General features: G+C 40.9%; 1 protein-coding gene across 1 annotated transcript in view; it reads right to left on the minus strand.

Annotated features, from left to right (window-relative positions):
* Positions 1-23564, minus strand: part of HPSE2 (heparanase 2 (inactive)) — a 724439-nt gene that overhangs the window by 155732 nt on the left and 545143 nt on the right. Inside the window, exon 7 of the mRNA XM_019953208.2 lies at positions 14590-14683. Within this exon, the coding sequence (XP_019808767.1) occupies positions 14590-14683 (94 nt within the window). The remainder of the gene's footprint in view (positions 1-14589; positions 14684-23564) is intronic.

Consider the following 23564-nt stretch of genomic DNA (forward strand, 5'->3'; position numbering starts at 1 on the left):
AGGAGAGGTGAGAGAGAAAAATAGCTTTGACTTTTTAAAAAGTTTTATTTTCCCTGCCACTTTGAAATTTTTTTTTTTAAAGGAAACAGTTAAAAATAGGAAAATAACCATTTCTGTGGCACATTTTCAAACCTGGGCTTCCCTTTCCTGTCTCTCCAAAACTGTGATTTGTCTTTAAAAAAGACTCCTGACGGCCTGGTTTCAGCCACTGGCTATGCAAGTGGTGGTAGCCTTGTAGCAGCAGACATGTTGTTTATGGTTATCCAAACCCAACACCTTCCTTAATGAGAAAGGAAGCAATAAAACAGGAATAGTGGACAGGCCAGCTGGGCTAATCAGGCCTGGCAAGAGGCCCACCCTCCAAAGGAAGCTGGAGTCCATTAATTCCAGCATCTCATACAGTTGGAAACCAACCTTCCCTAGGACTTTAGGAAAAGCAGTGGTTCTTTAAGCAACCAGGTCCCCTACGTCACTGGTTAGAAGGAGCTGAATAGCTTTAGGGAACTTCTTAAACTTTCCTTACCCATGGACAGGGCTCTGCTTGGAGGTGCTCCTGTCTCTTTATTCCTTATTGTATTCATAAAACGTCCAGGTGAGAGCTCAATAATGTTACAATTTTTCTTTCCATCCTTCTTGTGTGTTTTTGACTCTAAGCTACCTACTATGTTAGATGAGGACAAAATCATTCCATTCTGCCCTCTCCTTTCTTACTGTCCCCTTCTGAGTTCCGGATCTTATCCTTTCTCCCTTGGTCTTCCTGCAAGGAAGACCTCCTTCTCAAGACTTTCCTCTACACTGCTTCTGTCTTTTAACCAGCTTCACCCTAGCTTCATAACCTTTATGACTTCTCATTACCAGCAGCAGAACTCAATCATGTGCTCATGGAGTGGTCTGTGTGACTAGTTGGCAGACATGTTATGAGTGACTTGCTTCAGATAATATTTAAAACAGTAATTTGGGGAATGACTTACTTAAAAGTATTGATAAAATAAAGTAGGTTCAAAGTTATCATAATAACATTCCTTTCATTAGCCAGAATTATGAAATGCTTCCTTAACATGGAAAGAAAGCAAAGGAGCCAGTAAACTACACACAGCTCGTAGTCTATTTTGTTCATTTGTCCACGAAAGCATGTTCAGTTCAGTTCAGTCGCTCAGTTGTGTCCAACTCCTTGCAACCCCATGAACCACAGCACGCCAGGCCTCCCTGTCCATCACCAACTCCCGGAGTCCACCCAAACCCATGTCCATTGAGTTGGTGATGCCATCCAACCATCTCAATCTCTGTCGTCCCCTTATCCTCCTGCCCTCAATCTTTCCCAGCATCAGGGTCTTTTCAAATGAGTCAGCTCTTCGCATCAGGTGGCCAAAGTATTGGAGTTTCAGCTTCAACATCAGTCCTTCCAATGAACACCCAGGACTGATTTCCTTTAGGATGGAGTGGTTGGATCTCCTCGCAGCCCAAGGGACTCTCAAGAGTCTTCTCCAACACCACAGTTCAAAAGCATCAATTCTTTGGTGCTCAGCTTTCTTTATAGTCCAACTCTCACATCCATACATGACCATTGGAAAAACCATAGCCTTGACTAGATGGACCTTTGTTGACAAAGTAATGTCTCTGCTTTTTAATATGCTGTCTAGGTTGGTCATAACTTTCCTTCCAAGGAGTAGGAGTCTTTTAATTTCATGGCTGCAGTCACCATCTGCAGTGATTTTGGAGCCCAGAAAAATAAAGTCTGACACTGTTTCCAGTGTTTCCCCATCTATTTGCCATGAAGTGATGGGACCAGATGCCGTGATCTTAGTTTTCTGAATGTTGAGCTTTAAGCCAACTTTTTCACTCTCCTCTTTCACTTTCATCAAGAGGCTCTTTAGTTCCTCTTCACTTTCTGCCATAAGGGTGGTGTCATCTGCATATCTGAGGTTATTGATATTTCTCCTGGCAATCTTGATTCCAGCTTGTGCTTCTTCCAGCCCAGCGTTTCTCATGATGTACTCTGCATGCTGCTGCTGCTGCTAAGTCGCTTCAGTCGTGTCTGACTCTCTGCGACCCCATTGATGGCAGCCCACCAGGCTCCCCTGTCCCTGGGATTCTCCAGGCAAGAACACTGGAGTGGGTTGCCATTTCCTTCCCCAATGCATGAAAGTGAAAAGCGAAAGGGAAGTCGCTCAGTCGTGTCTGACTCTTAGCGACCCCATGGACTACAGCCTACCAGGCTCCTCCATCCATGGGATTTTTCCAGGCAAGAGTACTGGAGTGGGGTGCCATTGCCTACTCCGGTACTCTGCATATAAGTTAGATAAGCAGGGTGACAATATACAGCCTTGACGTACTCCTTTTCCTATTTGGAACCAGTCTGTTGTTCCATGTCCAGTTCTAACTGTTGCTTCCTGACCTGCATACAGGTTTCTCAAGAGGCAGGTCAGATGGTCCGAAAGCATGTTAAACATGGTGAAATGGTGATGGGAACCACTGATCTATGGGATATGACGCCAACTGCTTTATTTAACTTGGCATCTAAGACCCTTCATAACCATCCCTTAGCTGCCTCCTCCTCTCCCTCCCCACAAGACCTGAGGTTCACAACACAATGGACTCACTGTTTTTCCAGTACATGATCTTCTTTTAGGATTTCACTGATCACTTTCTCCTTTACTCATTCCTCAACCATGTTGTCTGAGACATTGTTTTTTTCATGGCTTATTTCTAATGTGATCTCATTTGTGAAACTTCTCTCAAAACTTTAGGATATTAATTCTCTCCTCTGGCCTCCAAAGTTCTTTGAATCTATCACTATTCTTGACCTTATTATACTGAGTTGTAAATTTCTGTTCGCCTAGCCTCCTACACTATAAGCAGCTTGAGAAAGCCATATTTTTTCCCATTTTGCATGCCTTATAGAATTTTTGTCAGTCACTTTGCTTATTAAATACTTGTTAAATAATGAGACAATGAAGTAGTTTACTTGTTAATAAGTGAGAGAGGTAATATTTTACCAATGGAAAGGCTGAGTATCAAAAAATATAACTAATAATTTCAGAATCATAAGAACAAACATTAAATTTTCACAGTTTCAGCTCAGAACTCTGTTCACTTTCTAATTGAATTTTGTTGTTTGAGAAGAGCTAGAAGCTTCTAGTTCACTAAACTGCCTCCATATTTAATATGTTCTTCTCAGGTAAGACAAGCTGAGCTATTCTGAGCTCAGTGATTCCAATATCTCATCGATTTATTTCTTCTGTCTAATGTACTTCCTGTCAGTTTCATTAATTTTTTTCTGTATAATTCTTTTTATCATCTCCCTGTTCCGGAGTGCCGTATTTGCCCATTTTCTTTTGGTATCAGATCAATTTTTAATTTGTGGCTTCTGTTTCTGTGTCATTTTTAGGATTTAAAATTGCATTCTCTGCTCTTGTTATCTCAAACTGCAGAAAAGCAATTGAGTGTAATTGCAACTAAACATAAAATTAAAATAGGAAAATACACAAAAAGGAAAGTCACAGAGGAGACAAGGAAATTATGAGCATAGGCAAGAAAATGAGGAAGAAAGTTTCACAGTACCAAAGCAATGACTATGTTCAAGAATAAGCGCTTGGTGGAGGGAAAGACTGGACAGCAGCTACCTGCACATAAATCACTCTTCTTCCCATCTCCAGTCCTTTTCTGTGACTAACCAACCCCTCAGGCTTACTGGACTGTCTACCTACTGACAAGTCCTAAGTTTCAGCGGCCTCAGAGGTAAGTTCCTCTTGCTCAGGACAAACCCTGTAATCTCCCCACTTCCATGTGGAAATGTTAGACGGTCACCCCAAGCTGCCTTTTCCTCATGAAGAAGATTTTTGTTTCAAGGAGCAATTTGTTCTGAGGGCTAGTCCTCCGATATGTCCTTAATATACTCATTGCCTTCCACACAACAGGACCTCACTATATGCTGGCCAAAAACCATGTACATGAAACATATGAATGGAGTCCAGTGAATGAATGCAAATCACTCCCTGGAAATCCTTGTCCTCTTCCACTCTCTAAGATTGTGATAATATTATATATCACCTAATATTGTAGCATCCAACTTTCATTCAGCCCTCACTTCTAGAACACCCACCTCAGATTATATCAACTGACTGAAGTCAATTTGATATTCTCTCACCAAGAACATTCAGTATTCTTTTTAAAAAGGTTTCCTAATCCTGGGTGGTCAGGAATATAAATATTACATGGGTTACAAAATTAATGGTCAACATGCATGGGAGATTCAGAATGGTGTATTGGATACAGTGTGCGCCTTGGAATTAGGAGTTCTAATTTTACTACTTAGCAAGTGTGGCCTTCAAAAAACTTACTGGTTTCTTCAATGGATTGGTAATATTTGATGCACTCAGTGGATGGAATTTGTAACCTAAAAGGTAATACAATTACTATAGTTCTGTAAGTTGATACATTTTAAAATGCATCAAATGGTTTTGAAATAAGAATGTTTTCCATCAAAAGAAACTAGCCAGCTGTTTACTCTCTCCCTCCAGCTATTATTAAATTTAAGGTTGCTGTTATTGTTCAGTCACTAAGTCATGTCCAACTCTTTGCGACCCCATGGATGGCAGGACGCCAGGCTTCCGTGTCCTTCACTACCTTCTGGAGTTTGCTTAAACTCATGTCATTGAGTCAGTGATGCCATCCAACTGTCTCATCCTCTGTCGTCCCCTTCTCTTCTTGTCCTCAGTCTTTCCCAGAACCAGGGTTTTTCCCAATGAGTTGGCTCTTCGCATCAGGTGGCCAAAGTATAGAAGCTTCAACTTCAGCATCAGTCCTTCCAATGAATATTCAGGGTTGATTTCCTTTCGGATTGACTGATTTGATCTCCTTGCAGTCTAAGGGACTCTCCAGAGTCTCCACAGCATCACAATTTGAAAGCATCAATTCTTTGGCACTCAGCCTTCTTTATGGTACAACTCTCACATCCATACATGACATCGGAAAAACCACAGCTTTGACTCTAGGGACTTTTGTTGGCAAATTGATGTCTCTGTCTTTTAATATGCTGTCTAGGTTTGTCATAGCTTTTCTTCCAAGTAGCAAGTGCCTTTTAATTTCATGGCTGCAGTCACTGTCTGCAGTGATTTTGGAGCCCAAGAAAATAAAGTCTGTCACTGTTTCCACTTTTCCCCATCTATTTGCCATGAAGTGATGGTACTGGTTGCCATGTTGTTAGTTTTTTGAATACTGAGTTTTAAGCCAGCTTTTTCACTCTTCTTTTCCACTCTCCTCAGGAAGCACTTTAGTTCCTCTTTGCTTTCTGCCATTAGAATGGTATCATCTGTATATCTGAGGTTGTTGATACTCCTCCCAGAAATCTTGATTCCAGCTTGTGATTCATTCAGCCCACTATTTCACATGATGTACTGTGCATAGAAGCCAAATAAGCAGGGTGACATATACAGCCTTGTCATACTCCTTTCCCAATTTTGAATCAGTCTGTTGTTCTATGTCTGGTTCTAACTGTTGCTTCTTGACCTGCACACAGGTTTCTCAGGAGTTAGGTAAAGTGGTCTGGTAGTCCCATCTCTTTAAGAATTTTCTACAGTTTGTTGTGTTCCACACAGTCAAAGCCTGTCACATAATCAGTGAAGCAGAAGTAGATGTTTATTTTTTAAATTCTCTTGCTTTTTCTATGATCCAACGTTAGTTATTTAGTCATGTCCAACTCATTGTAACCCCATGGACTGTAGCCTGACAGGCTCCTCTGTCCATGGAATTCTCCAGGCAAGAATACTGGAGTGGGTTGTCATTCCCTTCTCCAGGGGATCTTCCTGACCAAGAGATTGAACTTGGGTCTTCTGCATGCAGGTAGATTCTTTGCCATCTGAGCCACCAGGAAAGCCTATGGATGCTGGCAATTTGTTCCTTGTTCCTCTACCTTTTCTAAACCCAGCTTTTACATTTGGCAGTTCTTGGTTCAGATACTGTTGAAGTGTAGCTTGAAGGATTTTGAGCATTACTTTGCTAGCATGTGAAATAAATGCTATTGTATGGCAGTTTGAACATTCTTTGGCATTGCCTTTCTTTGAAAACTGACCTTTTTCAGTCCTATGGCTACTGATGAGTTTTCCAAATTTGCTGGCATATTGAGTATAGCACTTTAACAGCATCATGTTTTCGGATTTTAAATAGCTTAGCTGGAATTCTATCATTGTTTGAGTTTAAGAATCAAGGAAATATAGTTCACAGAATGACACTGAGCAAAACTTTGGAGTTTTTTTTGTGGTAAACATATCTTTCCAGCTAGATTCCCCTATTTATCATCAGTGTCTTATATCTGAAAGAGAAGAGCCAAAAGTTCCACTGGGTCATATTCTCCCATTTTCAGATGCATAGTCAAGTGGAGTCACAGAGAACAATTTACTGTGAAGCTCATCAACTTTAGCTCCCCATTTCCCCAGGCCTCTGTTAATGTCTTGGGAAGGGCCCTAGTAATTTGTTCATATGGTCAGATATATTTCTAAAATATGCAAATTTGTTTTGCTTTCTTTTTCTTAAAGTGGTCCCCATTGTATAAGTTGCCAGCCCCATAAAACTTAGAATCACACCTGGATGTCACCTAAGGTATCAGTGTGGCACAGTTTGTGTTCAGGGTCCTCTGTCTCTTGAGTTCTCCCTTGGCCTGTGTTTCTCTTCCCCTCTATCCAAACCTGCTCTTGGGAAGGACAAATACCGTATGATATCACTTCTAGGTGGAATCTAAAACATGACACAGATGAACCTACTGTAAACCAGAAGCAAAAACATAGACAGAGAAAATAGACTGGTGGCTGTGAAGGGGCGGAGGCTGGGAGACAGATTCACTGGGGGTTTGGGATTAGCAGATGCATACCGCTATTTACAGAATGCATTAACAGCAAGGCCCTACTGTATAGCACAAGGAACTATTCAATTTCCTGTGATAAACCATAATGGAGAAGAATATGCAAAAGAATGTATATATGTATAACTGAGTCACTTTGCTGTACAGCAGTAATTAACACAACATGGTAACTCAACTATATTTCAATAAAATATTTTAGTAAAATAAAATTATCACAGAGGAAATAACCTTGCTTTTGGAAAAGGATCATCTATTTTATATTAAGGCCTTAGTGTGACTTTAAATCAGTGTAGTTTACCTCTCCTTGGGTTATTTACATTCTGCTGCTACTGTTAAGTTGCTTCAGTTGTGTCCGACTCTGTGCAACCCCATAGACGGCAGCCTACCAGGTTCCCCCGTCCCTGGGATTCTCCAGGCAAGAACACTGCAGTGGGCTGCCATTTTCTCCTCCAATGCATGAAAGTGAAAAGGGAAAGTGAAGTCGCTTCTCCCGCTAAAGTAGAATCAAAAAATATTTTTCTAAAGTAAAGTATCTGGCATTAGCAAACTGACTAAAATGTTACTCAGAGCCACAAAGAGACCTTTGTTTCACCCTTAAAGACATACCCAGAGGAAACTCTCCTACTATGCCCACATATAGGCATAGCCCATTTGTGTGCTGTGTGTGTTAAGTCACTTCAGTCATGTCCAGCTCTTTGTGACCCTATAGACTGTAGCCCACCAGGCTCCTCTGTCCGTGGGATTCTCCGAGCAAGAATACTGGAATGGGTTGCCATGCCCTCCTCCAGGGAATCTTCCTGATCCAGGGATCAAATCCATGTCTCTTGCATTTCCTGCATTGGCAGGCGGGTTCTTTACCACTGGCACCTCCTGGGAAGCCTCATAGTCCACTATGGTTGCCTAAATCAATTTCTGTCTATTCAACACTATGCTACAAAATCAGTAGTGAATTAGATTCTTTTGGGTTTGAAGGCAGAGATAGCACATCCGAATGAGATGAGAAAAAGATTTACTTTGCTTCTTCCACACTTCTACCACTATTCTACTCTGTTCATTCACCTTCCCTTCCGTGTCTCCCTCTAATATTGACTGAGAGCCTGCTAAGTGATAGGCACCGTAGTAGGCACTGGCACATTGAAACAAGCATTCAACATGGGCTTTCCTGGTGGCTCAGACAGTAAAGAATCTGCTTGCAATGCAGGAGACTCAGGTTGGATCCCTGAGTTGAGAAGATGCCCTGGAGATGGAAATGGTCATGACTGAGCAAATTAAAAGACGCTTACTCCTTGGAAGAAAAGTTATGACCAACCTAGACAGCATATTAAAAAGCAGAGATATTACTTTGCCAACAAAAATCCATCTAGTCAAGGCTATGGTTTTTCCAGTAGTCATGTATGGATGTGAGAGTTGGACTATAAAGGAAGCTGAACACCAAAGAATTGATGCTTTTGAACTGTGGTGTTGGAAAAGACTCTCAAGAGTCCCTTGGACTGCAAGGAGATCCAACCAGTCCATCCTAAAGGAAATCAGTTCTGAATATTCATTGGAAGGACTGATGTGAAGCTGAAACTCCAATTCTTTGGCTACCTGATGTGAAGAACTGACTCATTTGAAAAGACCCTGATGCTGGGAAAGATTGAAGGTGGGAGAAGGGGACAACAGAGGATGAGATGGTTGGATGGCATCATGAACTCAATGGGCATGAGTTTGAGTAAACTCCGGGACTTGGTGATAGACAGGGAGGCCTGGCTTGCTGCAGTTCTTGGGGTTGCAAAGAGTTGGACATGACTGAGCAATTGAACTGAACTGAACTGAGCAAATATATATAGATTATTGAATGAATCAGTCAATACATTAATCAATCAAACACTGATTTTTTTCCAGTGGTAATACAACCATTCTTAACCAACTAGTGTGTTTTCATTTTCAGTTTTCTTCATTAGAGAAGGTTAACATTGTCATTGTCCTCATTTTCCTTTAATTGTGCATCCAGTTATTCTATGACCTTTAAGAGTAACTGTTATTCTTCTACTCTCTTCCCCTTTGATATACTTTGATATAACTAGTAGGTAAACCAGAGATTGATTGAGAAAAAAGTTTCCTTTTTAATCTGTTCATTACTTCCAAAGGATTAAATACTTCTCTGCCTTACCTATGTCCATGATCCTGCCACTAAGATATATTGGAAAAAGTGCTATAACGTTACTGTATCTATTAAGATTTCAAAAGAATTACTCTTTATTATTATAAGCAATCATAAATATGATGATATTAACAAAAAATATTGGCTTCCCTAATATCTGAAATTTCCCTTCCTTTACAAACTACAGAGATATATCCCACCATGGGCTCCTGAAGCACCCTGAATTCCACTGTTATGTGAGTCATTGCATCTTACTATCATTGTTTGTTTCATTAACTATTTTCCCACTAGACCATAAAGTCTGTGAGTATAACCACCATATCCTTCTTGCTCATTGTTTTATCCTCAGGAGTTTGGAATACACAAGAATGTTATAGTTTATAAATGAAGGAAGAAAGAAGGAAGGGAGGAGGGAAGGAAATATTCAAATAGTAGGGAAGCCAATTGTTCAGTTTATTTAGTATTCAAAATACAATCATAAGGACAGTATTTTTGAAAATACTTCCCTTATGACTGGGATTTCACCAACTCCTTCCTGTGCTTATTGAATTGCTGAAAATAATATCAAAAAGTGTTATTTCCTCCTCTGATTCCTCTAGGAAATGAAGATACAAATCATAGAGTCCAAGTGACTTGAGCCAAAATGGTTCATCTTGGTTCTTATGTTATTGTTTTGGAGTCTGCCCAGCTATCCACACTATACCATCTGCACTGTATCCTAAACATCTCTCACTTTCCCATCGGACTATTGGCTGCATTGTGAGATTCTCAACTCTTTCCCTCATCTCTCAAAGTACAGACAATTATTCTCATTCTAATCGAAAGGAGCGAGTGTGTGAATCACCCAGATGAGTGGGTTGTCCAAACACTGTCTCTGTTTGGTTTTCAAATGCATCATGGAGATTTTCATATAACCAGAATTCACCCACTGCTCAGAAAACTAAACATTCTTAAGTGGCAGTCCAAATTTGGAAACCACAGCTGTTTTTAGCAATTGAGTCATTGTCTTTCAGGTGCCAAAAATATCACCTATCTATTCTCCAGGGTTCAAAGAAAGCGGAAAGAGGAAGAAAGCAAAGAACAAGTTGAGAATAAAGGTAACATGAAGCTTCTCCAGTAAAATGAATTGTTATTAAAAAACAACCATAATAACTGAAACAACAATAATTATGGCAATAAGAACTACCATTCACTAGCAATGAACAAATCAGAGTCTCATGTGATCTTCCTAATCTCCTTAAGAGGGAAGGAGGATATACAATGGTTACTACCAAGTACTAGTTCCGGGAACTGGTGTGGATATCAAAGTCTGCAGTTGCTTAAGGCCCATATACAAAACCGTGTAGTGTTTATAGTATAACCCAGGCACATTCTTCCATGTATTGTACTTTAAATCATCTCTGCTGCTGCTGCTAAGTCGCTTCAGTCATGTCCGACTCTGTGCGACCCCATAGACGGCAGCCCACCAGGCTCCCCTGTCCCTGGGATTCTCCAGGCAAGAACACTGGAGTGGGTTGCCATTTCCTTCTCCAATGCATGAAAGTGAAAACCGAAAGGGAAGTCGCTCAGTCGTGTCCGACTCTAGCGACCCCATGGACTGCAGCCTACCAGGCTCCTCCGTCCATGGGATTTTCCAGGCAAGAGTACTGGAGTGGGGTGCCATTGCCTTCTCTGTAAATCATCTCTAGATTACTTATAATACCTAATACAATGAAAATGCTAGGTAAATAGTTGCCAGTACCTGGCAAATTCAAGTTTTGCTTTTTTTAACCTTCTAAAGTGCTTTTTTTCTGGAATATTTTCAATCAGTGTTTGGTTGAATCCATAGATGCAGAACACACAGATACAGATAGAGAGAGCTCTGTTCTTAGCAATCTCATTTTACAGGTGAAGAAAGAAAATCAGAAAGGTTAAGTGAATGGCTGAGGGTCATAAAACTCAAGCCACTAGACTTCAAATCCTGTCTCCTATCTCTTCTTCAAACAGCCTCACCACTGTCTTATATAAACCAATCTTGCATGAATTTGTTTGGGTAGGAAATCTACCCTTTTTCCACTACTAGGACCTAAGGAGAGATCATTAAGATTTCTCTGAACTTCTAAAAATAAAAAAAGAAACAGAGATTGCATTTCTAGCTTTTGGATGAGAGTTCCATGTATATACCTAATAAAATGTTTACTTGGTCCATCTCCAAGCTGACTGGGGGGGCTCACAGCAAAGAACTTTGATCACTCTGCCCCAGACTGTACCCTAGTATCAAATTTCCCAAACCCCCATTCCACCCACAGGGGATTTCAGGAACAGCCGAAGTAACTTTTCAACTGACAAATCTTGATGACTCTTCTCTGGTCTCCTAGCCTTCATCTCCCCAAATCAGGCCACTACCTAGTATATCCTTTGCTGTGGTGAGAGACTCCCCTTCTCAAGGCCCTAACAACTGGGTCCAGGTTACTGTAGCCAGTAGAAGGTCTATCCTATGAGTCAAACCTCAATGAATCTGTGATCTAGCAGCGACCCTAGCAGATACCCATTTAAGACAATCTCTGGCAAGAGCTTTATAAAAGAGATTTGGAAAAAGAAAACCAGTCAGAGAGAGAACTGAATGGGCTACTAAATAAAACAAGGAGGATGAAACTTTGACAGACAGTATTTTCCCAAAGTGACTGAAAAAATGTTTCTGGTCTTATATGCCCTTCCAGAACCTCGTCACTCCCTTATCAAGAAGGTTTACTTCCTCTTCTCTTAAATCCCTAAGGGTCTTGGTGACTGTCTTAATGAGTTGACTATGGTTGAAGCAATGCCCTGTGACTTCTAAGGATAGGTAGAAAAGTTAATAGAGCTTCCACCTGACTCGCTCTCTTGGGCATCTGACTTTAAAACCTCGAGAGGAAGTCCAAGGCTACAAGGAGAGGTATTCTGGTTATCAGCCCCACAAAGATGATAGTTGACAACTGACATCAACTTTCAGAGTGAATGAGCTTTCTGATGATTCCAGTCACTGGCCTTTGAATTAGCCTAGCCTTCATGTTTTCCAGCTGAAACTAATGGAGCAAAGAAAAGCCATCCTATGGGAATTCCTGACGCATAGAATTCATGGTCATAATAAATGATTGTTTTAAGTCACTAAGTTTTGGGATAATTTATTGCACAGCAAGACATAACCAGAACAGAAATGTAAGCCTGAGGGGACCGCTGAGCATTTTGTATTTGCCAGAGCCAAAAGGTGGCTCCAGGCCCTACTGCTAATTCTATCTACCCCCTGCCAGGTGCCTTCTGTATACATAGGCCATTTCTCTTCGAGGCTCCACTGCTCCTTTCTGCAATCACACTTGGCTCTCCTTTTCTGTGTGCATCAGACGTGTTTTTAAAGATCTGAATTTCAATTGTGCCCAGAATTTGAGACCTTTTCCTTAAGTTTCTTCAGCCTTGCCTGGACAAATCAGGAAGTGAGTTTAGCCTCTTATTTCAGTCTCTGGACATTCTGTGATGGTGAAGGAATATTCAGTGGTGGAGAGTACTAAGTTGTGGGGAGAAAGAGGAGAATCTAACTCCTAACTCATTTGTCTTGGTTTTGACCTAGTTATACTTAAAGAATTACATGAACACAGTTAGAACCTTCACTCACAGTGCCATGACACCACTGAATCATTTTACTTCCAGTGATAATCCTTTGATCAGGTTGCTAGACTCAAAGCTGGAAAAACCAAAAATATAGCGACTTGTTATGTTGAACACTATTGTAATACAAAAACTTAGAATAGTAGCTGGAACACAGTAAACAGTAAATATCCATTGAATGAAAGAAGGAACAAGTGAATAAATGAAAGAAATTTCCTCCCCTCTTTTTAGAGACTAATACTGGATTAGCATAATGTTGTTAGAAAACTCTAGAGTTTAAAAGGTTGACATTCTACTCCATTAGGTAATATGTTTTTCAGCTTGCTCAAAGTAAGTATTAAACCTTGAAACTGTAAGTTCCTCAAGGACAAAGACCATGTCTCATTCGATTTTGTATCCGCAGCAGCTGGCACTATGCCTGCTACTTGTTAAAAGCACAGTAAATATTAGTTAAATATTAAAAACTAAGTGAATGTCAAGCAGAGACTGACAGACATTTCAAATCATTTAGTTCTCCTAGGCGTTGCCTAGTAGGAGACAGTGACAGATAAGGGTGCTGGTCAACGCACCTGATCCCCAGAGGGATCAGACTGGGATGTAGAAATTCAGAAGTCCTGAGGCCTCACAGCTTCTAAAGACTCAAAGGGTTATTTATAATCTGAGTAAGACATTAAGTGCTTTTCTATGATTGCTCCAAATAGTATTTTCTTACACAACTAATTTTATAATGAGCCATTTGTTTATTTACCCATTCATTTATTCATTCATCCCATATATATATATATATATATATATATATATATTTTGGCCATGCCATGGCTGGGGATTGAACCCAAAACCTTGGTACTGAAAGCATGGATTCCTAACCACTGGACTACCAGGGAACTTCCCCCATTCATCCCATATTAGTGGGGGCCTACCTGTTTTTTTTTTTTTTTGCAAAGATGTATTTAATTTGCCCAAGAGGAAGTTGAATGTTTAAAAGGTCTCCATTCCCTGGAAAGGGCTTCCCTTGTGGCTCAGCTGGTAAAGAATCCACCTGCAATGCAGGAGACCTGGTTTCGATCTTTGGGTTGGGAAGATCCCCTGGAGAAGGGAAAGGCTACCCACACCAGTATTTTCCCCTGGAGAATTTCATGGACTGTATAGTCCTTGAGGTTGCAAAGAGTCGGACATGACTCAGTGACTTTCACCTTCACTTTTCCCTGGAAAAGTACCTGACTAGGAAACTAAAGAAAGATGAGATACTATTTTGTAGAGGCAGATGGAAATTGTAGATATAAGATCCTCACAATTCAGACTTAACTAATCTAGTGTATTGCAAAATGTGATCTGCATTGGGTAGAATTACTTGACAGATGACTATTAAAAGGCAGAGATGTCTGGGATCCATTCCAGACACACTAAGTCAAAACATCAGAAGTGAGAGTGGAAATTTTACAAGCAGCCTCTAGTGATTTTCATTTTACTCAAGTTTGAGAACTACTGACCACAGGTTTCTTGCTAATATGACCTACATGTGATTGCTTAATCTATGTCTACAAAAGTAAGATGTTACTTGGCTGATTCTAAGATGCCTAGGAGTACTGTACATGTGGCTGAAAATTGCCAATACCCTAGACCACAATTCCATTAAATGAATGTAATCATCCTCTCCTTAAACTAATCCAAAATAAACTCTTACAGAAAGAAAGTAAACCTATCCTTCCCTTAAGAAACTCACAATTTGGAAGCAAACTATTACAAAGTATTTGTTATTAAATATAGGAGCATTTAAACCTGGATATGGCACATTCAAATCCTTCTCAATCTAAAAACAATAAATAACAATCATCAACTGTGAGAGGTAGCTTGTGGCCATGCAAGTCTAGACTGTACTATCCACAGTGCTACCATCTAGCTGGAACCCTGTGACCTTTCCTTGCCTTACTCCCAAACTCTCTCCTCTTCTTCCCCAGAGATTTTTACTCACTTTCTGAATTTTCCTAATCTGGTCAGAGAGTGTGTCTAACAGGCGAGTTTTCAGGAAGTCCATCACCTTGACCACCCGGCCATCAATGTAGCAACTGGAATAAAAATAAAATAAGAATCAGGTAAAATCTCAAGCAGGAGATTACAAATATATTTCTCTAGCCAGAGGTCTCTGTTGCCTGAGAAACAGCAACCCAGGGTTCACTTGAGCTTTTACATTCAAAAAAGTTTGGATCCTGCATACTTTTCAAACAAAAATAAACATCTTATCCTCTTTATTTTTACGTCCATTTGTGGGCTAATACTGTGATTTTTTTCAGCCTTTGTCCATTGAAACTGCATTTATTGCTCTATAGGAACTGATAGGAATCCATAACATGAATTGGTTAATGGGGAAAAGCTTACTTTGTATCCTCCATAGGGAAAGTAATTTAACATCCCTTCCATACCATCCTTACTCCCACTTTAAAATAATGAAGGTATGTGAGAGGTTTGCAAGACTATTCAAACATTTTGAAAGGTTTCCACATCTTTAAATAAGAGAACACCAACCACAAAAAATCAGACTTAGTGCAGTGCTGCTAAGTCACTTCAGTCGTGTCCGACCCTGTGCGACCCATAGACGGCAGCCCACCAGGCTCCCCTGTCCCTGGGATTCTCCAGGCAAGAACACTGGAATGGGTTGCCATTTCCTTCTCCAATGGGTGAAAGTGAAAAGTGAAAGTAAAGTTGCTCAACCGTGTTCTACTCTTCACGACCCCATGGACTGCAGCCTACCAGGCTCCTCCGTCCATGGGATTCTCCAGGCAAGAGTACTAGAGTGGGTTGCCATTTCCTTCTCCAATGCATGAAAGTGAAAAGTGAAAGTGAAAGTGAAGTCGCTCAGTCGTGTCCAACCCTCAGCGACCCCATAGATGGCAGTCCACCAGGCTCCTCCGTCCATGGGATTTTCCAGGCAAGAGTACTGGAATGGTGTGCCATTGCCTTCTGCAGTGAGTGTGTCACAAAAATTTCATCTCCAGTTCACTTCCCTGGCAAAAACCTTGTAGTCAACCTCCTTCTACCTCTACAATAAATGAAAAAACAAATAAGAAGACAGACTAAAGTCCAGGTGCCCTATACTAAAATAGCAACAGTTGGCACTCCTCAGGGTGGCAGTGTCCCTGGTTCTGCTAGATGGCTTAAGTGAAACATCAAGTTGTGCTGACGCTACACTGTTAACATTCAACCAAAACAAGTCCATCCGGCTTTGTGTGACTCTGAGAATTCTTACTCTGAAGACTAAGTCCAGGGTTAAGTGACCTTCATTATCTTAAACATCCCAATACTCATCTTTGCAAAATTTCAAATTAAATCAATTTAATTTAAGTCAAAACTTATGACTCCTGGGTGCATTTTCCAATCTACTTAGGTCTCCTTGGTTGATGAACAATGATAGACCATGTCATTTTTAGTTAGTCACCAACCTCTCAGTACATGTTATAGAACCATGTGAAAATCCTTTGTAATGTTAAATTGCCATTCCAGTACGTGATGTAATGGAATAGTTAAAATTCCTTGTAATCACACTTTGAACCAGGTGCTCTGGTTGCAGTGTGGGTGGTAGCTGAGTGCCTCCCATTCAGCCTTCCCCTTGGCCTCCCTCACCACGTCACACATTTCCACAGACTCTAATGTTTAAATCATTGGTATATTGGAAAGAGTCCAAGTTTTGGAGCCAGAGATATCTGAATTCAAATTCCATATCAGATATTTACAATCTATATGATCTTGGACAACATGCCTGGCCTTTATGGGCCTCAGTTTTCTTATTCTTAAAAGAGAGGTAGCCTATTTGCCTCCCAGGATTATTTGAAGATTAAACAGATAAATCTAAAGTATCTGGCATACAGTAAGCATTCAACAACTTTTAGTTCTTTCTGATTTCTCTAAATTTTCAGCTCACAAAGATGGGGTCATAAACAATAGGAGATTGACTAAATTACATGTGTATAGAATTCTAAAAGTGAGATTGTTGTGGCAAAGGGTACATGCTTTTGAAAATTTGGGTGGTTACTTATATTAGGGAATAAAACAAACCAATGACAGGACCTTTCACCTCATTCCTGGTACTAGATGCTAGACTCAGATCCAATAAACATTTACTATGTGTAACACACAGAGCTGGTAATGTCCATATCCATCACCTCACAACTCTATTAGTACTCCACTGTCAGCACCTCCAATTGTTTTTAAGTTGTGATTAGACAGCTTACTACCTGAAAGCTAGGCATATGAAAACACTGCAGTGTTTAAATAAAAAAATAATTTGTGCAATGTTAATATAACACATAATGAAGGACATAAATATTTGTATTATATTACATAATGACTATGTGTATGTTAAAAATGTACTGTAATTAGTGTTCTTTTATGTTTTGATCAAATACTTTATAGTTTCCTCTTTTTTCTTTGTCTGCTCCCAGTAACTTTTAAACATCAGAAATATAAGTTTTGCTGGCAGCACATATAGTTTAATGCTCCTTGAGATAAAAGTGCCAGATGTACTCTTTCAATATGTAGGATTCCCTGTGAATATGCATCCTATCCCGCATAGTCCATGACCCAGGGTTGAGGGGCCTCGGTCTTCCCCTCCTTCCTCTGGTCACTTTTCTCAAGTATGCAAAACTTGGAGTTTGAAAGCCTTGGTTTAAGCTCAGCTTTGCCATATACTACCTATATGATACTAGGCTTCCCCTTCTTTAAAATTGGTTTAAAAAGAACCCAAACATATATTTTCACAGGGTTACTGTACCCTGTGAATAAAAATCAGGAGAAATGCTGAGAACAGAACACGGCACACAGAAGGTATTCAATAACCAAATCTGTCCTCCAGGTTCCTTAAATATCCAAGGTGGTAGCAACCCAAACTAAAAAGCCATGGGACGGGGTGAGCAGGGAAACACCTATCTGGAGAAAGACACTGTTCATCCACTGTAGGATCTGGAATGAGGGTATTATGGAGGAGCAAAAACAAAGTCTGGATTTCCAGTAGGTGGGCAGGAAGAAAGAAAGAGAGAGATGGAGAGAGAGAGATAATGAAATGGGGAGGGCTGTGATTATGCTGCAAAAGTCTGGAGTCTAAAGATCTTAGTGGTCATGTGGTCTAAAGTAGGTAAGCCAGTGACAACATCCCTGAGAGTGATTATCTGGACAGGGAATCGACTCTCATACCCTACTAGTACGGATCCACTGTAGCACAGCTCGAACCCAGGAAAGGTTCTTCTACCATGGGTCTAACATTGGCTTCCTCTTACTGTTCACTCAACAGCTGTTTTCTTGGACCCAGCAATAGTCCAGCTCCTCCTTCATGTGACATGTGGGGGAGGAATTCCAGTAAAAATTTTAGCTTAAGCATTTTAGAGCCTGTTCTTGGCCCCACTCTTAACCTAACAAGCTGGATTCAATCATTCTCAGTTGGTCTCAGGCTATCCTGAGGGCCATGAATTAGACGAGAGCCTAGAGAACTCTAGGCAGGAAACCAGTTCGACGAGGTTATCTTATCTCAACAGTGCAGGCAAGAAGGAATCTGAGTCTAAGTATGGGAGGTCACAGAAAAAGTAGAAGTGAGAGCCTGTGAAGAAAGAACTAATAAAATAAAGCTGTAGAGTGTAGGAGAGATGGGAAGGGAGTCAGTGACGATCATGAGCTTATGAGAGAGAATGTCTTAGAGGACACTGGTGCCAAGGACATGTCGGCCATTCAGACTAGGTTTTAGGTTTGTCAAAGGAGAGAAATTATTCTGCCTGAGATATCAAAGACACAGAGAATATCAAGAGAAAACAGGTCCTTGGAGATGTGAGAAGTCAGCATAGAGAAAAGTTGAGATAGAAAATGTTGACCTTGCTGTTTTCTTTTCTTCAGTTTGTAAATAATGAATGAAGTCATGGCCATAGATGAGCTCTCTCAGGGAATCAGAGAAGTTAACAGAAATGGGAGATCCTCTAAAAGCTTCTCAGTTGTGGCCCTGAACATTGCCTCTGTCTTTGGCCTGAATAAGAGTCCCTTCCCCAGCCTAACCATCACAGTGTCTTTTTAATAATTGCAGTCTGAGTCAGATTCACATTTGGATGCCAAAGGAACCCCATATTACCATGAAGTTTCACCAACTTTCATTTGCAAACATAAATCCACATTTATATTGTACTAGGGAAATAAGAACTTTCAGTTCAATTCAGTCGCTGAGCTGTGTCCAACTCTTTACAACCCCAAGAACTGCAGCACGCCAGGCCTCCCTGTCCATCACCAACTCCAAGAGTTTACTCAAACTCATGCCCATTGAGTCGGTGATGCCATCCAGCCATCTCATCCTCTGTCATCCCCTTCTCCTCCTGCCTCCAATCCCTCCCAGCATCAGGGTCTTTTCAAATGAGTCAGCTCTTTGGATCAGGTGGCCAAAGAATTGGAGTTTCAGCTTCAACATCAGTCCTTCCAGTGAACACCCAGGACTGATTTCCTTTAGGATGGACTGGTTGGATCTCATTGCAGTCCAAGGGTCTCTCAAGAGTCTTCTCCAACACCACAGTTCAAAAGCATCAATTCTTTGGTGCTCAGCTTTCTTTATAGTCCAACTCTCACGTCCATACGTGACTACTGGAAAAACCGTAGCCTTGACTAGATGGACCTTTGTTGACAAAGTAATGTCTCTGCTTTTTAATATGCTGTCTAGGTTGGTCATAACTTTCCTTCCAAGGAGTAAGTGTCTTTTAATTTCATGGCTGCAATCACCATCTGCAGTGATTTTGGAGCCCCCCAAAATAAAGTCAGCCACTGTTTCCACTGTTTCCCCATCTATTTGCCAATAAGAACTTTGGTCCTACAGAATTTAGTATTCCCTTTTAAGAGAGGAGACAATTGAACCATAGGTATGAGTTGATAAATACCTGAACCTTTTTCTTGGGTACCCTGGGACTTTATATATGTGAAGCTTCTTAGAAAACATTCAGTGTCAGCAGTTTGTAGTTATTTGAAAAATGTTGCCTATTCCAGAGATTTGGCTCTCTGATAGTGGCTGCCTATGGTAAAGGGCTCAATATATCAGTTAGATTTGGACATAAGAGCCTATGATAACCACTTGGAAAGAATAAATTGTTAAAAATGAAAAGATGGTGATTTCTAACCAAGACTGGGTAAGTGGAAGTGGGACTGGATTCCAGCTGACTGTCCAGTGATGTGCTTTCCTCTGTCCTCCTAACTGGGAGGGTAAAGACGATTCTGAGCTGCCAAGGTTTCTTCTCAAGAGGAAACTAGCTTAGTGACGGCTACAAAGGCACCAGAGGACCAAAAGAATCAGAGAGGAAAGGAAGGGAAAGACAGAGGAAGGGAATTTGCCAGTAAGATGTGCTTTGGCATCTTCCACATAAACCTGGCAGAAAGGTTGGTTCTAGAAATGCTTAGATGGATAATTTTAGGTCCTCCTCTAAATCATAGTCCTCCTCTAAGCTCTCTTGAAATCTCAGCATCTCTTAGGATCACACCACAAATGGCTGAGATATTCCACTAAAAGCTGAAGCAAGGAGAGGCTGTGCAGAAATACCCTTTGTGTGAACTACTACTACAAACACAATGGGCTAGAAACCATTGTGTGTGGACAATGGTGTGGACATGTGTGTGGACAAAGAGCCTGTCCGACTCAGTACCAGTGACCATCATCCCTTCCTCTGCCGGCCTCCAGATCGGTAGCTCATGCCAAGCACATACCTGGGAAGGCAGCAAAGATGACAGAGTATACAAAGTAAACGGAGCTACTTACCAGTGCATTCACCGACTCTCTTGCTCTCTTTTGTTCTAAATTTTATTTTTTAATGCTTTTCATCCTATTTAAAAGTCTGCCCTTTATCTGTTTATTATAAAGGAAACAAGTGCTCATTATAGACAAAATAGGAAATGCACATAAAATTAAAATATGAAAATGAAAAATCACTGGTAAGTCCAACACCTAGAGAAACTCATTGTTAACATTTTGACTTGTACCCTTTCAGACTTTTCATCATAAATGTACATAAAATTTCCCATAATTAGTTATTTTAAAAACTGACTCCAGATCCTATTCCACTAGCATATAAACATAAAATTGTCCCAGCTGATTCTCAAGAAGCCGGTATCACAGAGATCCAAACAAATATTAGAGACTCCAGATGAAATCATCTTATTCTTGTTTCCATTCCATTCTGGCCAGATAGGATCCTCTGCCAGGAGCAGGTCTCATCTCCTTTCTTCTTTGCTTAACCCTGAGTCCCCTTCCCCCTTCTCTAGGCCCCTAGATTTAGTCTTCAGGATTGCACTCCAATTAGCCACTTATGCCCATTAGCCTCTTAAAACATTTAATGAGGAGAGCTTGTTGGCTCCAGGGGCAGCTGGTTTTGTTTACCTGGCTCTTTACTTTAAAAGGAAAAACCTTTGCCCCTTATTATCTGACCTCTTCTTTTATTTCAGGTAATTGCATTAGTGCTGGCTTTCCAAAGCTCAGGAATTTCCGGACCTATTTTGCTGCCTGCTGCTTTCAGGGAGGAGGGGCTGTCTACTCAGAGTTCTAACACCCTGCCTCCTGCCTAGGCAGGTAATGCCATAAAACTGGGGCCTTCCCCACTGGATTGGAGAGAAGTTTGGATAATCACTAGAACAACCCTATTGACCTATAAAGGCTATTCTGACACCTTGAAGTCAAACACTGGAGAGGCTGATGCTAGTCTCTCCAAAGCTTTATAAATTGTTATCTTCCCCTCCTCCAAGGGCCTCCCTCTGGGTTCCCACTGAGCACATTTTCATATTTACCTTTGGTTTGCTTTCTGAGGCTGCACTATTCTTGATCGTCTTTGCTATGGGTCAACATTATTATCTTGTGTTCAGAACTACTTTGAGAAGTGGAGCTTGGATGAAATAAATGCTGTTAGGGAAAAAAAAAGGTCCTATGAAATGTAGATGTCTTTTGGCTTTCTTCAACCAGTTCTTATATTATCTATAAAGGAGTCACCCAAATGACTGAAGGGTTGTGGTACAGGAATTTCAGAGTTTGGTAAAATGTTATCATTGAAAAATTATACAAGTAACAGTCAAGGTGGTAGGCAATCCATCAGGCACGTAATGAGTACTCAAAAGATATATTTAATGAAAGCATGGGTGTCTGTATAATCTAACCCACAATTCACCAAAAGAGTGGGCCTGAGTCTTGAGTACAGTCACAAGGGCCTAATTTTCTTGAATCTTTCTCTCTCCTAATTCCTTGCACACTTTGGGTCCTGAGCTTCGAGCCCTAATCATTCTCCCCAGTGGACACAATGCATGTGGAGAGACATTGTCTTGGCAGGGACTCAAACAGCTGGTCCTTGATCCTAGCAGTGCTAAGAAGAGCTCCAGGGGAGCAGGGAAGGAGAGGGATAGGAAAGCCATCTGCAGAAGGCTCTGAGGGGGGCAACTCTGGGAATTTTCAGAGTAGTAGCACGTGATGGCACCAAAAGTGTGAGCCCGGGTGTATCTGTGTGTTTTGAGTCTGAAATGTAAACAATTTGTGGGACCCTCTTTAAGAAAAGGAAATCAGAAGTACAAAACACAAAATTAGGTACAAAAGTAAATATTTATTTAGAATGACAAAATAAATCACAACAAACTCCCAGAAACTTCTTTCAAATCCCTCTTTTTCTGAGCGATCTTTACGCAATTTACCAGAAATGTTTACACAGCAATGCTTCCCCCTCTGGAGAAGGCAGTGGCACCCCACTCCAGTACTCTTGCCTGGAAAATCCATGGACAGAGGAGCCTGGTAGGCTGCAGTCCATGGGGTCGCTAAGAGTCGAACACGACTGAGAGACTTCACTTTCACTTTTCACTTTCATGCACTGGAGAAGGAAATGGCAACCCACTCCAGTGTTCTTGCCTGGAGAATCCCAGGGATGGGGGAGCCTGGTGGGCTGCCGTCTATGGGGTCGCACATAGACTCGACTGATGTGACTTAGCAGCAGCAGCTTCCCCCTCACCACCTAGAACATTCTACAGTTCTGAGCAACTCCCAGCATTCCTAGGAATCAATGCAAGGGAAGGGCTTGAAGCTTAAGTCATTAGCTTCCTGGTCAGTTTAACTGTGGGGTCATCAATAATAGGATTGGCACGATCTAAGTTACTAGAATCTAACCATCTATGTGCAGTATTTATTTTCATTCAGTGTTTGTAAACTGGGAGCTTATACAGTTACCACAATCTTTCCCTGACCTCTTTTCATATAATTGCCATTGTAGCTGAATAGCACAACTAACTCGACTATAATTAGTGCATTACTAACTAGGAAAACAGAGAGAGGAGAATGAGGAAGGGAGGAGCCATATATGTATTAAATTCCCTTTTTTTTTTTTTGCTAGCTGTTTTACATATGGTGTCTCATTTAACCTTCTGAACACTTACTGTTTTGCAGATTATTACCTGTGGCTCAAAGAGATGTAGTAGGGACTTCTCTGGTGGTACAGTGGATAAGAATCTGCCCGCCAATGAAGGGGACATGAGTTTGATCACTGGTCCAGGAAGATTCCACATGCCTTGGAACAACTAATCTTGTGTGCCACAATTATTGAAGCCTTTGTGCCCCAGAGCACGTGCTCTGCAACAAGAGAAGCCACCTAAATGAGAAGCCCATGCACCACAATCAAAAGTGGCCCCCACTTGCCCATAACTAGAGAAAGCCCCAGCAGAACAATAAAGGTCCAGTGCAACAAAAAAAGACAAGAAACACGGTAACTAGGAAACCAGAGACCAAGTAGGTACTAGGCAACAGATACCAAAAACGTTCCCCTCTACTTTGCTCTGCAAGTGTGAGGGTTATGAAGACTACTGTGCTTACTTCATTTATCTGTAATCAAGTTGCTGCTTTTCAACTTCCTTTAGTCTTACCTATTTCAACTATCCTGAATACCTAAACAATACTGAGCTAAAGAAAATGAAACAATTACA

This window comes from Bos indicus, chromosome 26, assembly GCF_029378745.1.
Source record: "Bos indicus isolate NIAB-ARS_2022 breed Sahiwal x Tharparkar chromosome 26, NIAB-ARS_B.indTharparkar_mat_pri_1.0, whole genome shotgun sequence".
Lineage (NCBI taxonomy): Eukaryota > Metazoa > Chordata > Mammalia > Artiodactyla > Bovidae > Bos > Bos indicus.